This window comes from Carassius auratus, chromosome 21, assembly GCF_003368295.1.
Source record: "Carassius auratus strain Wakin chromosome 21, ASM336829v1, whole genome shotgun sequence".
In the NCBI taxonomy this organism is placed as follows: Eukaryota; Metazoa; Chordata; class Actinopteri; order Cypriniformes; family Cyprinidae; genus Carassius; species Carassius auratus.
Window position 1 is genome coordinate 18,288,027 of NC_039263.1, and position 16,559 is coordinate 18,304,585.

Genomic DNA, 16,559 nt, shown 5'->3' on the forward strand with positions numbered 1-16,559 from the left:
CCCCTCTGCAGGCTGCCCTTTTTTGTGATCCCACCAGGCAAATAACTGAACCTAAACCAGGGGCGCAGAGAGCGCAAGTTATTGGGTTTGTATAGGGGCACTATTGATTTAATTAAATGGCTTAGTTGAGTCAGGCTAGGAGCACAGAGATTAATTGGTCATCACCATGATTTGGACCCTGCTAATCAACATGCAGAATGCAGAACGGAGCTGCAAACACACATGGTGGGAAGCAAGGAGTTAGAGAGAGTTATAGATAGAGATGAAAGGATCAAGATGGGCTCAAATACAAGCAAATACTGCCAGGAGCTCTGGAACTCAGAGTAGAAGGTGAACGTGGGCCAAGTATTTAATATATGTTCTGCAGTTTAATTAGTGTGCATGCTTTTTGTCCAATTAATTAACCCTTATGTTCTGCTGAGTTGACTGTCTTTATATTAATAATAGTATTTCGTAGTGGACTTAATATTCCATTAAAAAACATTTATGTTCATTTGCTTCTCAGATGGTTCTCCTGAGAAAAAAGATTCCAACAATCTCAGGTGTCTTCTTGTGTGTTTAATCTCAATAATGCCTCAAGTTGTGCTCTGTCATTTCAATATGAACTAAATGGTCTCCAAAGAGCAGTTTATCTCAGTCATGATAACCACACCGATTTTGTAGCTTAGTTCTCTTGCTGTTTGTCAGCAGTTGATATACGATAAGAGTCTCATCTGTGTCTCCTTCTTTAGGGTAAATATCTGATACCAAATTAATAATTAAAACATAACTGAGAACTAAAAAAAAGTAATAGTTTCATAATTAAACATGGGATTTTATTTTCAGTTCTAGCTAGCCAAAAAAATATTCATACAACGACTTAAAAATATATATATAAAGAAGTTTCAAACTAGCATCGGTGCATAAATGTTTTGTTTAAATTAATTTAATTTATTTTATTGACAGCACAGCTTGTCAATGTCCGTCAATGCAGAAAGATGCCTTTTGTAACCAGATGGTAGCTACAATGTCTAATAAATGCTAACTACACCATGCTAACCAGCTAACGCTTGTTAACGCTTTACAATAAGGTTCCATGTTAACATTAGCTAACTAACTACATTACTAAAAACTAACAATGAAAAATAAAAAAAGTCTCATAAATCTATTAATGTTATATAATGGACCTGGGCTAACATGGACTAACAATGAACAGTTGTAGGTTTCTTAACTAATGTTAACAAAGATTAATACATAATGTAACAGTGTATTTTTGTATTGTTAATGTTAGTTAATGCATTTAATCTAGTAGATAAATGGAACCTTGTTGTAAAGGGTTACAAAATTATTGTGTTTAATCACTTTTCTTAGCTTGGGTCACTTAATCGGACCCCAAAACGAATCGCATACTTTAAGATTTTTGATGATGGATGTTGTATGTGTGTTCTTAAGACAAAAATTTTAGTAAGTTATCATAAACCTGTCAAGTATCAACCACACACAAAATAAGAATATTTTATGTTTTCGAGCTATTAAAAGTTTAGAAAATAGTATTTGAATTGGAACAAAGAAGGAGTGAACTTGTACATTTTGTTGAGTGTCAAACTTTGTCCTCATTAGCTTATTTTTACTTGCACAGTATTACTCATACATTCTCTTTGTGTGGCAATAGTAGTTTTGCTAAACTAATTTTATGCGACTGGCTGTTATCTCTACTTTTAAGTTATTATTGTTAGTGTAATAAGGTTTGTCAAAACGTAAAACACACCCTTAGCGTGTGTTCCTCTCAGAAATGTGCTGTTTTTCTGCTTTTGTGCAAGCTGAACTCGCATTGTGTTTTGTCAGGTGTTCGAGAGTCTGTATCGCACACAATGCAGCCAGATGACCCCTCTCAAACCGCCGAACCTCCCGTCCTGCTTGACCTCCCCGTAAACAGATCTATGATACCGTGAGTCAACAAGCGTGCACCCACAAATCCACACACTTCTGAATATTTTGAAATGCAGAGGTAGCAGTCCATCATTTAGAAGGAGAGTATGTATGGACTTCATAATGCACCTGCAACTGCACTCAACCTTCCTGAAGCAAACGCCAGAATGACACAAATTACAGACTCAATTTCTGACCCCAAGTAAGCAAGCATTTAGCTGCTCTGAGAGCAGCGTGCACCTCTCTGTTTCCTCTCCTTCCATCCTCCCGGCAGACATGCGAGACAGGTAGATTTAGTTTGACAAAGGTCAGTAATATATTCCTCTCAGAGTGCTCAGCTAATAAGCTGTGAATGAAATCTTTGTTAATAAAGTGTCAAGCGAGTTCCGGCTCACAAAAGCAGCTCTGTCACCATAATTGCTCCATCATTAACAACCCAGCCACGTCAAGGTGCTAAGTCAGTCATTAGCCGAGGGGATAACGCATTCAGAGGTTCTGTTGCAAGCTGGTGATAACATCTTCATTGCTTAAGCCAAGCACATAGTAAAGACATTCAAGTCTGGTTGCACATAGCCATAGTTAGACAAAAATAATAATGTACTCTACAGGTTTACAGTAAAAGTGCCAATGCTTTCAAATTAGCACCAGCGGCTTCTGCTGATTTTAAACTTGATATTTAAATGGTGGCATAAGAAAGCAGTGCTTATTTTAGAAAACCTGACAAATGTCTTGAGATAAATACATTTAATGTTTTAGCTTTGGTATACACCATTTTATAGATTTTAAAAAATATTTTATTTCATATTTAATTTTTTATATATTTTATATAATTTTATTTTTTTTAATTACATTTACTTTCTATTTTTATGTGTTTTACCATGTTATTTTTATTTTTTGATTTATTTAAAAAAATCATTTTGCTTTTATTTGTTTCACATAACTTTATTTAATACATTTTATTTATTTATTATATCTTTTTAATTGTTATATTTGTTATATTTTATTTAGTAATTGTTTAGCATTTTATTTTATTTTTTTAGTTTTATTTTAGTAATTTATTAGCAATTTGTTTTGTTTTGTTTTTTATTTTGTTGTCATGTTTTTTTGTTTGTTTGTTTCCTTTTGTTTTTGACTGAATGTAACTTTTGCCCTTTCCAGACAGAAATTGTAGTCAAGACATCTACCAGTAGGGCCCTAACTAGACCATGTAAACCAGCTAAACCATGACTCCTCTGGTATTTTTGAAATAATTGAATCTGGATCATGTAATTGTTTAAAATTATGCAGCAATGAACTTATTCTGCATTGCTCTGAGACTGCATGACCACCTCAAGGTGTGCATAAATTTTAAACAATTCAGTGGTCTGTCGTCAATAATCCCTTCCATAATCATTGATTTACTCATGTAGAAACAGGTCTGATGCTCTATCTTCACATGTCTTGCAAAGCCATTTATTTAAAACTTACCCATTTTTCCTTACAGATCTGCCCCTGATGCCCCTGACAGATGCACTAGCCACTTTGATGCTGTTGCCCAGATTCGAGGGGAGGCCTTCTTTTTCAAAGGTAAGACCACCCTGAAGTCTTGTGAAATCAGTAGGTTTTAGAAACAGACCATGTATAAAGAATACACCCATTTGTGAGTATAAACTACAAAATATCAATAAAAACATTATCTTAATTGGTATTTTGTGTCTTGTTTTCCAATAACTTAAAATGAATTTAATTTAAAAAAAAAAAAAACTTCACGATATATTATGACTAAAATGTATATTAATGTATATAATAAGTATATATAAGATATTAATAACTGATATTAAGGTATAATATATATTTAAAAAAAATATTATTTTTTTATTGCATTTAATTTTCTTATCCCATTAGAATTAGAGAAGATAAAGTTAAAACATGAAAGAAACAATTTTATTTTTTATTTGCTTATTTTTATTATTTATTAATTTATTTTTAATCTTTTGCATAATAATACTCAGTTATGTGGACACAATAAAACTTTTTTTTTTTTCTCATGATGCAAAAACCTTGAACTTGGACTGCTGTGAAATTGTTTTGTTTTCCTGTTTAGTCATGAATGCACCGTCTCCAGACTACAGCTGTCTGCATTTTGATGTATTTTCATTTGTGCACTGTATTTGCTTGGCTGGTTCTGCCAGCTGGGCACCCTCCTACCCACTGCCCCCGGCCATGCACACATTCCATGCTTTATTAACCAATGTCCCTTATACATATAACATGATAGCACATACAGTAATTACACCAAAAGCTTACATAAACACACCAATAACCACACATGACATTCTTACTGTCAAACTTCTCGTCAGGGAAGTATTTTTGGCGTCTGACACGTGAGAAGCACCTGGTGTCGTTGAGGCCAGCTGAGATCCATCGCTTCTGGAGAGGTTTGCCTGCAAACCTGGACAGCGTGGATGCTGTATACGAGAGACCTGGAGACCATAAGATAGTGTTCTTTAAAGGTAAATGCCTGCATTTCATCTTTTATGAAGTTAAAATTAATTTTAACCCTACGATATAACATTTCCTTTAATTATTACTTGTACATCTTGACTGGTTTGTCAGAATTCCTCACCTTAAGTATTGCATTTTGGCACATAACTCATTCTGAATTTGGATGAGTGCAACACCTTAGCGTTGTGGTGTCGTGTTTTGTGCAACACATTTAGAAAATGTCCATATTACCCTGTGTTTGTCGCTTTTAGCAGTCAGTAATCTGTGGGAATTCTATAGTTAAAGAGATCAAAGACTCTTTAAAATGATTTTTAAAAAGACCCTCTGATAATGTAGTTAATTCCAGACATTTAAAACAAAATGCTCCCTGGAGCGTAAACACTCACTCGTGTAAAAAAAAAAATTCTTGAAATGATTGGTATTTAACAGTCTGGAATTATGTAAATGTCATTTCTAATAAGAGTTGGATTGTAAAGCAAACAATGTCCTTCAAAGATATAATGCGAGAGTGTTTTGAAGTCATTCCTCAAATCCAATTTCAGTAAAAAGAACACATGTTTGTATATTTAGAGCATTTAAATGTATTTCACAGCAGGTCTGGGTTTTCTGATCTGGTTTGCTGCTAATGAAGCCTACAATTTTCCCACCTCACAATAAGTTGTTCTCAATTCCCTAGGTGGGAAATACTGGGTGTTCAAGGACAATAATGTTGAAGAGGGCTACCCACGCTCTGTCACGGACTTCGGACTGCCTGCGGAGGGAGTGGACGCTGTATTTGTTTGGCTGCACAATGAGAAGACCTACTTCTTCAAGGACAGCCGTTACTGGCGCTATGATGACCATCTGCGGCAAATGGACCTCGGCTACCCAAAAGACACGGCGCTGTGGAAAGGGATCCCATCTCAACTAGATGACGCCATGCGGTGGTCTGACAGTAAGTCCTGTGAATCTTTCATTTTAAGCAGTTCTCCTGGATGCTATCTTTTAGTGCCACAAAAAATGAATCTCGTTCCCTTCAAGCATGAAAAGACAGACATGAATTTCTGTGCTTGTCTAGGCGGGTTCATACCGGTTCGCTGTTAAACTAGGTGGAAAACAGCACAGCCATGCAAAATGTATTAGACAAAAAATGTTTTTTTTGTCATCAGTTGCTCACCCTCATCTCATTCCAAACCTGTATAAGTTTCTTTCTTAAGCTGAACATAAAATAAGTTATTTTGAAGAATGCTGGTAATCAAAGAGTTGGCCACCACTGACAAACACAGTATTTCTTTTCCTACTATGGAAAACTGTTTGGTTCTTCAAATTATCTTCTTTTGTGTTCAACATGAGAAAGAAACTAAGACAGGTTTGGAACGACATGAGGGTGAGAAAATAATGACAACATTTTCATTTTCGGGTGAACTATTCCTTTAAGACTGTTGATACACTTTCAGAAGTTGACAAAATCAGCTTCTAGAAAATGTGAACATTTCAACGGTAGTACCTTTTTGAAAATCTCATTTTGTAGACGTAGATGTCCATTAAAAAATGGTCTCTGAAACGAGAACATCCCACCAGCTAAATAATTAATACTGTGTGCAAATAAATACCATAAAAAAAAGCAAGTAGCAAATCATGTTTTTTTCCAGGCCATAACATACAAAAAAAGCTGGTAGCACCTCAGCATCTGGTTATTTTAGTATTATTTGTACTATTATTTATAGTATATATGCTATTATTTTTAGTATTTTATTTAATTAATTTTTCAGTTTTGTTAAACGCTTTTATCTTTTGTTTTGAAATATTTTTTATTTAGTTATTATTATATTTTTATTTCCTTTTTTTAGTAGTTTTTCAATTTTTTTATCAACTTCAACTATTATCTCAGTTTGTTGACATGTTGACTCAATTTGTTCATTTTTTTAAGTCTATTATGTAGTACGTATATTTTAGTTATATTTCCATTATTGAAAGTGTTTATATAATTTAAGTTATTAGTAAATAATAGCAACACTGTTCAGCGTGAGCTTCCAGATTCAACTGAAAACACAGGAAAGGAAAGTAGGCTTATCAAGAAGATAAAAATCCTTAAATTAGCTACAAATTAAATGTGGCTCATATTATTTCCATCATGTGAGGTACATCTCCAGGAACATCTCAGAAATGACTCCTTAATGCTTTATACATCATATAAAGGAACGGTTCGCAGTTTTATGACCCTGATCTGGATTGGCAGATATGATTTTATTTGGGTGGAGAGGATGTTAGCCAGGCAGGTGTTTTGATTGTGTGGTTGTCATAGCAGCAGTTTTGAGCTCTATGTGAGCTGAATGGAGAAAGGAGCATAATGTCCTGTCATGCCTAATGCACGGCATTGTGCTTAATGCACAGCAAGCTCCTCGAGGTGTCCTCAAGGATGAAGAAGGGGCAGTTGAAATTCTGTGATGGATCAAATCAAGCCCGTGGTAAATAAAGCAAAGCACATAGCTAAGCACTTTCATGTAAATACACATACAGCTTCTTTTGTTTGCCTTTTCCCATGTTGTCTATTACACTAATACTGTCAGAATTGAGTTGAAGCATGTCATAATTCAAAATGGTAATCCATGTATTAAATTTGACCAAGCCATTGTCAGCATAATCAAATTAATACAAAATAACTGACAGGTAGAAAGTCTATTAATGATGGAGAAAGAAAATGCAGGCCACGCTCTCCTTGCTTTTCACAGAGTTTAGGAGCGGCTCGTACTGTTTCTCAGAATATATATTTCAGAAATATCTATTAGAACATTTTATGATTGTTAATCCAAAAAAATGAACCGTATCCAGCACCTGTAATCAACATTGAAAAATTTGTTTTAAATGTCTCATGGCAGTTTTTTTTTTACAAATGTCAAGGGACCATTTAGACACATTTACATTTTGTTTGCCCCTGTTTTATCCACCCTGAGCTATTTCACACACACGCATAGTTTTAGGCTCCACTTGACGTGCTAGATCTGTTTTCCCTGTGGTACCTCTGTAGGCTGAGTGAGGGGCAGAGAAGGTGTCTCATCAGGTGTTGTTCTCGGAGGCCAGCCCCACAGGAAGAGCTCTGAACGAGGAGTGAGCGCAGGCCACACTCTAAAGTGACAGTCCCTGGCCTCAGTGGGAGGGAAGAAGTATCAGCTTGAGGAGGTGCTGGCAACAGTGTCCTGTTCAGATAGACAGCACTGAGGGCCAATTTCACCTGCAGAGCGAGACAGAGAGAGATAGTAAAGCTCTTGTTCAGATGGGACAAATGCAAGGACTAGGCTTTCATCAAGTGGCAAAATGTGTTGGTGATTCTAGACTCTATCTAGAGCGCTTTTGTCTTGTGTATCATCCTCCCTAAGACATGATTTATTCAGCTGCCATAGAGTGATAAAGAAATAGATTAAAAAATATATAATTTTTGTCATCATTTACTCACCCTCAAGTCATTTCAAACCCATAGGACTTTCTTTCTTCTGTAGAGCACAAAGGAATTAAGCAAATGTCTGTGCTGCTCTTTCCCATATAGTTAAATTAGGCGGGGACCAAAAACTGTATATAATCTGTGTCATTTTCTAAAGTTGTTTGATAGCTTTATGTGAGAAATAAACATAAGTATTTAAACTATGTGAAAGATTAACATTGTTATTCTATTTTTTTATTTATATAACCACTTATGTATAAATGTACGGGAGTTAAAAACATTTCAGAGGCTGTCAATCATTGCGTTTAAAATATTTATTGAATATTTATCCCCGGGATAATATTTCAATAATATAAAACACATTCGAATGGTTCTCTGATGTTGCCTTTATTTTGCAGGTAAAAAAGAAATATAATCATTAAACATTTCTTATATATCTTTTAATTTTATTTAATTATTTTTTATTTTTATTTTACATTTTTATGATTTCATTAATGATTAGCTTTTCATCAACTCATGAACCCCCTGCAGTTCCCTCGGTTCTTTTAGTGTTTATAGTTTTTTCAATTACATTTTTTTTCTGTTTATATTTTTTTGACAGTCAATCAATTCTCAGACAACTAGGACAGTCTAAAAACAGACCACCAGTGTCCACAGACTACAGTTTGAGAAGCACTGCTCTAAGCACAACATATTCTCCAATATTTCTGGGGGTCAAGCCCCCCAAGGCTCATATTCTAGTATCACCCCAGGTGGTCTCAAAACAGGAAATAGAGTTGACAAAGCCACAGGGCAAAGGAACCATCATGATGTGTATGCCAGATGAAAGCAGGTCTGAAAAATCCATTCTATGCATCAACCTGTATTTTATTTCCTTATATTTTCTACTTTTTCTTCTCAGGAGCGTCATATTTCTTCAAGGGAAAGGAGTACTGGCGTGTGGCGGGCAGCGATATGGAGGTTGAAGCGGGTTATCCGCGTCCCATCGGCAAGGACTGGCTGGTGTGCACAGAAATGCAGTCGGACTCCCCGGAGATGCAGAACAACTCGAACACAAGGCTACATGGGCAGCACCAGGCAGACCATGCAGAAAATGGCTACGAGGTTTGTTCCTGTACTTCAGACTCAGCCTCCCCGTCGGGGACACAACTGACCCTCTCGCCCGTCTGGGTGTTAGCGCCGCTCTGGACGCTTACACTCGCTCTCTCCTCTGCTCTTCTCTGATAAGGGCAGAGCCACAGGCCTGTACTCAAAAAAGACTCCAGGAGCAGAACATACAGCAGCCTGTGGGTAAAGAGAGCTTTGAGAGGCTCTGGAAAGCGCTGGACTGATGGAAAGGCCTCAGCACTTCAATCAAGAAAGGATCACATTTTTTTGTTGTTGTTGTTGGTTTTCTAGAAACTGGAAATTTTATTACTATTACTTTTTATTATTTGTATTATTATTATTATTAGTGGTGCTTGCTATTGCTTGCTTACCTGAACAAAGATTGAAAAATAAAAAATTGCTGAAGATTGACCATCGGGCTATTCAGGTGTGTTTCTTTATCAAAACAGATTTGAAGAAATTTTGCATTGCATCACTTGTTCATCATTGGATCCTCTGCAGTGAATGGGTGCCGTCAGAATGAGAGTCCAAACAGCTGATAAAAACATGATGATAATGCACAATTCATCCAAACTATTCCAGTCGAATCATGTGAGGTGTGCATGTTTGTAAGAAACAAAAACATTAATTGATGAACTTGAGTTGTGAGGAATGCAGATTGTTGTGATGTGTTTGTCAAGCTGTTTGGTCTCTCATTCTGACGGCACCCATTCACAGCAGAGTTCAGAGAATCTGTTCTGATGAAGAAACAAGCTCATTCACATCTTGGATGGCCTGAGAGTGAGTACATTTTAAGCGAATATTAATTTATGTGTGAGCTATTCCTTTAACCCGAAATACTAAACTTCTGCGCATAATTTATCTCACACCGTTTGTGCTACAGACGTGAATGATATCTCAAATCATGTTGCTCATTGAGGTGTGCTGTTAATTTATCAGACCTACGACTTCACCTGACAGACAATAAAACAACCGAAAAAAAATCCTGCAGGAGGGTTATGAGCCATATTTAGGATCCAGAATATCACATAGACTTGTCTTAGAATACATCCATAAGTAACCCTTGCAACGCATAGCAGCATTCTAGAAATAAATCTAAATATCCATCGTGCCAGTGTTTTGCACAAGCAAGCATCGCTGATATTTTTATTATAAAAGCAAACATGTATTATTATTAATATTCAAAACGTCAGAACATTCATTATCAGGTTCATTCAATTATTTTTTGTTTCAGAATATATTACAGTAGATATTACAGTAACCAGCTAATCTGAGGCGCATCCAGACCCAGTAATAGTAACGATCATGATGATAATGATCATGATGATAGGAGGGATATTGCTTATATAGGGAAGGCAGCAGAAATCTCACGAATAGGGCTTCCGGCTGGATGCAGTTCATAGGCATCATGGGATACCGTGAGTCACAACCTGATAACCTTCCCTTGCTCCAAGTGCTTTAAAAATGCTGTCACTCATTTTTATTGGCACCTTTCCGGCTCGTTTCTTACTAAAAGCGTAAACCTTTACTGATCCTACGGGTTCCATATTGAAACCGTCTCCTCCTCATCCTCTCTGATCGACTGATTCCCAGTGTCTTAGCATCTTTTACTTATTAGTCTGCCTTGTTCTAAGCAATTATATTTACTCTCATCTTCAGTACTGACTGTTTTAGTAATAACCACCACAAAATCATCACTCTAAAGCAATGATAGTTACTTATAATTGTAATCAACTGTTTTTTTTTTTGTTTTTTTTTATAAACACCACTGTTGTTTAGTTTATCAAGGTCATGCATGAAGCTGGATTCACAATGCCTGGACCTCCACAGCTAGAAACATTTGGTTTAAATGTAAAAATAAATATATATTTTTTGTCTTTCTAACAGTTCCCACAGTCAGAGAGAGTTATGAGAAATAATTCAACAGACTGGGAGGATGTTTGACTCATATCCTGGGCTGCTGGGAGTGCACTCTGATTACATATGTAAAGAAATGCTTATATACTATATATAAATACATATACATATATATTTAAGGTAAAAACTTCTATGGCAGTTGCAAAAACATTGTACATTCTGAGCTGTCTTTTATAAGGTGAAATATTTTTGTAGAAAATAAAGCAGAATGAGCAAACTTGCGTGATGAGTGCTGTAATTTCATGTCACACAGAGACTAAAAGCGAGCCCCACGCTGCGTTTTCTCCACAGACATGACAGCTGCTGTCACGCGGTTCCCGCCGCTGGTTTTTGTGCACCACATTCACCTAACGCTAGAGATGCCAAAATAGCATCACGCCACCGATCAGAATTGTATTAGCACCCAGAGCTCTGTTGGCATGATTTTCTTGTTTGTTTATGTGCAGACATCCTACATGCGTTCTGCTGTAACTTTGTTATTTTGTTTCTGTCTTACTGTATAGCAAAGACAACCAAATTCATTTCACAATGGGTATTGAAACTAACCGTCCTCTTGGCAATGAGCCCACTTTGTGCCATGTAGGTCTATGGGACAAAAAGCAAAAAAACTTAAAGATTGTTTGTGTGTGTGGGTGCTGAATTAAAAGGTGCTGAGAGCAAAACCAATGACTTTGAATGATGTGTCAGGTACCTTCTGGTAGCGATAACTGAAATACTTTGAGCGGTAAAATGTTTCATCAAAGGTTACAGTGCTTTTAATTACCCAGCTGCCTTGAGACTGTCAGCGCCCGTAGGTAAGCAGACTGGTCATGTTTCTGAGACTGAAACTACATTTATTCAGCCCAGGGACCTTGTGCAGGGATCCTGTGAAGTACCGACTAAAATTTCAATATTGGATGGTTTGGCTTTACCGCTTTCTTGAAGGTAAAAACACGGTAAGGCTGATTCTACACACGTGCTTGAGTGGAATCAAGTGGGCGGATGTAGTTAGTCCCATAGCAAGCAAATCCATATGGTTTAGCTTGTTTATTATGTCAACCATGGTTGGAAAAAGATAAATTAACAATTTGAGAAGAAAAGGGCTCCTTTTCAGTTTGTGAGCATTAATTGGAATTAAATCTGTATATCCTCCCATCCATCCAATAAGGTGTTTTCCACAAAAGTTAAAGGTGCAGGTTGTAGGACCTGTCACTAGAGGGTACCAAAACAATAACAATAGCATGGTTTGATGACGCTAGGAAGGAGCGTGGAATGATGGGATTTGTTGGTTTCTAACACAATAATTGGGCATACATAGCAAACACGAGTTCCACAATTTGCGCGAATAGATTACATGCAAAGTCAATGCAAAGACGCGATCAGACTATGGATCAGACGCATCCTCGTGCGGGTCTAGAGACTCGATGGCCCGCGTTTGGCGTGTATGCCCCACAATACTAATTTTGCTGATCGTTATAATAGCATACGTTTTCTGTAAAGATACGCATCAAAACAACACAGCTGTCGAGTAAAACACAAGCAAGATCGGCATCTCTTTCTGTCGCGAAGCTCTTTCGATCTAGAAAACGCAACATCGATATTGATCCTCGCTCTTTCTCTCCTCTTGTCCCAAACTCTTCTTGGGTTTGGTTGACCTGTACGTTTACGTTAACGGGAGCTGTCTTTGTCGACAGAACTGTAAAGACGTAGGCAGACGTAAACAGTAATTATGTTCCATAAATAAGTAACAAAATCCACCATAAAACGTACAAAAAGAAGTAGGAATAAGGAACTGCTTGAAGAAAGCTAATGGTTTGCTCTGCTTCTTCTGCATTTGTCCACAACACTGTTGTCACGTGGTTTTCTACGTCAGTAAAGGCGGTAACAAAGGGTAACTAACGTTATTGACAGGTGACTGCACTGCCCCGTGTCACTGTTTAGAATGGGAATTTTCTCATGATTTACAAGTAGTTGTAAACATTAGAGATACTGTTAGTAATCAAATTATAACTTTAATGTAGCCTATAAAGTATGATAAAATAACTATCTATCTATCTAAATATCTATTTTGTATTATTATTTCCATTTCGATTCATTTAAATTCAGCTTGAGTTCAATTTAAATAGCATTTCTAATTCAGCTCTGAATGACCGGCAATGATGTCAAAGTTTTTCTCATCATCTTTTTACAAATTAAAATATAAATCTCTGCCAAAGCAGCACCAGCCCCCTCTTAACTCATTCCTCCAGTGGTTGTAAGTATAGACTCTGGGTGTTTTGAACACGCTGTATGACAATTACGAGCAGAAAGAGTATCGCTCGTTCCTCACTGGTGCTGTAGGGTTTTGGACTGAGCCACAGCAGGGGAATTCACCAGATGGTTTAGGCAGAACCAATCCATTCCCTTTTGGGGCCGTTGCAATTCACGAAGCCACTGTATATGGCAAGCCAAGTGCACACAAAAGTCGGGCTCTGTGCTGGTATTGATAGTAGTGATAGACAGTTTCACCAGGCGGTCATGAAGAGTCATCCACCTGCATGTCTCTCAGTCCCCAACTGACAGTTTCTGATAACCTTTTTGCTCGTATGAGGAGTAGTTCAGCTCAGTGGCTGTGTGAGTGATGGTTTGTTTGCCATGAGTTAAGCTTCTCTGCAGTACCATTTGATAAGCTGACAGGTGACTTATGTGAACACTATAGATTTACCGCTCAGAGGTCTTTAAAGTTGGAGCAGCAGCACTTTGATCTCCACCATACATCTGTGACATTATTTTCCTACAGCTCTGCCTGCTGGCCTCATTGACACAGGAGAGCTCTGGCGTCTATAACATGGATTTCCATCTTGTTCAGGTGAAGTCTTTTTGATGCAAAGTGACTGATCATGAAAGACCCTCGAGTACAAAAATTTGACCGGACTGGGTCCCTAAACGTGAACAAACAGGGCTGTTGTTGAGATCAGGAGCAACAAGAATAAAAGGAACCGACACACAAGCAATTTTATGGCTTTCACCATTATGAAGTACTGCCAGCACTTGCCTTTCCACTCCATGAAGGGCAAGGGCCAAGCATATCAGATTCAAAACATGAAAGAGTTTTAAGTAACCTTGTTGAAATGGGTCACAATGCAGGATGCTACATGCTCTCAGCTAGATCTTCCAAATCACTCGTCCCCAGACCAATTCCAGCTGCCAAGCTTTTGCATTGAAGAAGTTGTTGTCCCCAAGGCTTTGAGTTTTTTGCAAGCCTGCAGCACCCTCTTGTGGTTTAACAAAAAAAGGAGTAGATTAAGGAGTAGATTATGATTGAGGCATTATACTCACCAATACTGCATTTATTTGATCAGAAATAAAGCAAAACAGTAAAATTGTTAAATACTATTATGATTTAAGATAACAGTTTTCTATATTAATGAATTTTAAAATGAAATTTATACCTGTGATGGTAAAGCTGATTTTTCAGCAGCGTTATATTCTTCAGTGTCATGTTTATATGAAATCTGCAAATTTTGGAACAGTGTAAAAGCCATTATTTGCATTATTAAATGTGTTTTCTCCAAATAAAAGTATTAATTTCTTTAAAATTGAATGATTACCATATTCACGTTTTTTTTTTTTCCATAGTTATTTCCATTTTTATATTGTATGCTTGCTGAGATGCTTACCTTCTAGTGAAGCAAAATACTTATCCTTGACTGTGTATTCAGTTTTCATCTTTGCAGTGAATGTACTTTCCAGGTAGAGTAAAAAATGAAGACTACAAAGGTCATTTCTTTAAACTGCCCATTAACAGAGTCTATCTTACTGCTAAAATTGTAAACAAATATTCGACAAATAGCCTCTATATATGTTTGTAGTGTTGTATGGGTCAAATTTTTATTTTTTTATTTTATGCCCAAAATCATTAGGATATTAAGTAAAGATCATGTTCTGAATATATTTTTTAAATTTCCTATTGTAAATATATATATGAAAACATAATTTTTGATTAGTAATATGTGTTGCTAAGAGCTTTAAATTGGACACCTTTAAAGGCTATTTTCTCAATATTTAGATAAGTCTCATATGAGCGGTTTTAAATAATTTTAAACAATGATGTCTCCACTTTAAACTATGCACTAAAAACTCTAAAATTTACATAAAGCAGCATTAGCTGTTGTTTTATTTAATTTTTTTGCCCCTACATTTTTCTTTTGCCGTCTGTCTACGTTAGTATTTTCATGTCCGGCCAATCATTTTGCTATTCCATACTACTCCACACGATGGCACCTGAAGTACGCTATTCTGCAGAATAAAGTATTTCATGCCCAACGTTATAGTGTTACTGTTGATTTGACTTTTTTTTCCAGTGAAAATTTAAAAAGCTGGAAAGTTTTACGTTAATGGATGATTTACTGATGATCTAGCCTATAATGCCGACTAAATTCCACTAACATAACAACCTGATTCTCTTGCAGTCTACTTTTTGATATTAATATAAATACAAATTTTTTTACATCTCATTAATTCATTTCACTTAATTTCATGTGCGTTTGCTTTTTGTTTATTTTTGTGTTGCGTTACATTGACGCGAACGTGACATCGCTTCGTTGACGTCAACACCGATCCTGGGTGAAACGGTAGTGCGCATGCGCGGCGCTGCAGACCTCGACTAAACAGAGGTCTTTGTTGAGACAAACAGTCAAATCTTGCGCGAGCTTTTTAGATATCTCAGGTATATTTAGTAAAAAGACAAGCGAGTTATATACAATCGCGACTCTGCGAGCCTGATGTACACACGAACGCGAGGATATTAGCACAGCTGACAACATCTCTGCTAACAACATCGGATGTACACAAACAAACCCATCGCTAGCGTTTTAAGGTGGTATTTTTTAGCATAGCTCGATTTTCTTTATTTTCCCACCACGACAGGTGGTTTGTCGGCATGGGGAAGTGTCATAATTAAAAGGAATAGATCTCCTCTTCACCTCCAGGATATCATGAAAGAGGAGAGGGGTATTTGTAAAGAAAGGCTGCCCATGGCACGCAGAAGTGGGGTTCAACTTTCCAGCAGCCTGGTCCAGACAGAGGAGAAGAGGGAAGCAGAAAGAGGTTATTTGTGGGCCAGCTTTAGTTCACATAAATAATCAAGGTGCAGGGAGATGGAGACTGTCGGGAAATTCGAATTCAGCAGGAAGGACCTCGTAGGACACGGTGCCTTCGCTGTGGTATTCAAAGGCAGGCATCGAGAGGTGAGAAAATATCATTTTAAAAAAGTATATTGCAAAATTTCCGTCTGCATGCAGTGGTGTCATTGTGCCTTATGTATACATACTGGTTGCAGAACTGGCATACCACCTTAAAGACCTCTAGCACAACAGATGGAGGCTAGAATAAAAGATTAAATGTCTAGTATTATAGATAGATACGCATTAAAACCCATTACATATAATTACATACATTTTCAAGCTTTTAATGTGTCATTTTAGTTTTTAGAGATGACTTCTAATCAGAGATTGTGAAACAACAGATCTGTGTCTATGGGTCAGATATGTTAAATACAATGTAGACTGCAAAATGATTATGGTTAACAGCTAAAATCATTGTATTTTTCAGAAGCATGATTGGGAAGTTGCCGTCAAATGCATAAACAAGAAGAATCTGGCCAAATCTCAGACTCTGCTGGGGAAAGAGATAAAGATATTGAAGGTACGTTTTGGTTGTCTTGGCTGGCAATGCACTGCGTTTCCATTACATAATAATAAAGCAT

At 36.8% G+C, this 16,559-nt stretch overlaps 2 protein-coding genes across 6 annotated transcripts in view; both read left to right on the forward strand.

The window, feature by feature from the left end:
• Positions 1 to 11,491, forward strand: part of LOC113038783 (matrix metalloproteinase-17) — a 69,648-nt gene extending 58,157 nt beyond the window's left edge. The window contains exons 6-10 of the mRNA XM_026196433.1: positions 1,825 to 1,927; positions 3,392 to 3,474; positions 4,248 to 4,400; positions 5,069 to 5,326; positions 8,712 to 11,491. Of these exons, the coding sequence (XP_026052218.1) occupies positions 1,825 to 1,927; positions 3,392 to 3,474; positions 4,248 to 4,400; positions 5,069 to 5,326; positions 8,712 to 9,034 (920 nt within the window). The 3' untranslated portion in view covers positions 9,035 to 11,491. The remainder of the gene's footprint in view (positions 1 to 1,824; positions 1,928 to 3,391; positions 3,475 to 4,247; positions 4,401 to 5,068; positions 5,327 to 8,711) is intronic.
• Positions 11,492 to 15,409: 3,918 nt separating this feature from the next.
• ulk1b (unc-51 like autophagy activating kinase 1) overlaps positions 15,410 to 16,559 on the forward strand; it is a 20,779-nt gene continuing 19,629 nt past the window's right edge. For 3 of the 5 annotated variants that reach the window (XM_026196434.1, XM_026196436.1, XM_026196437.1), the window contains exons 1-2: positions 15,411 to 16,041; positions 16,406 to 16,498. In XM_026196434.1, coding sequence (XP_026052219.1) covers positions 15,952 to 16,041; positions 16,406 to 16,498 — 183 coding nt within the window. In that variant the 5' untranslated portion in view covers positions 15,411 to 15,951. Of the gene's footprint in view, positions 16,042 to 16,405; positions 16,499 to 16,559 lie in introns of all 5 variants that reach the window. The other 2 variants (XM_026196435.1, XM_026196438.1) reach the window with 2 other exon arrangements.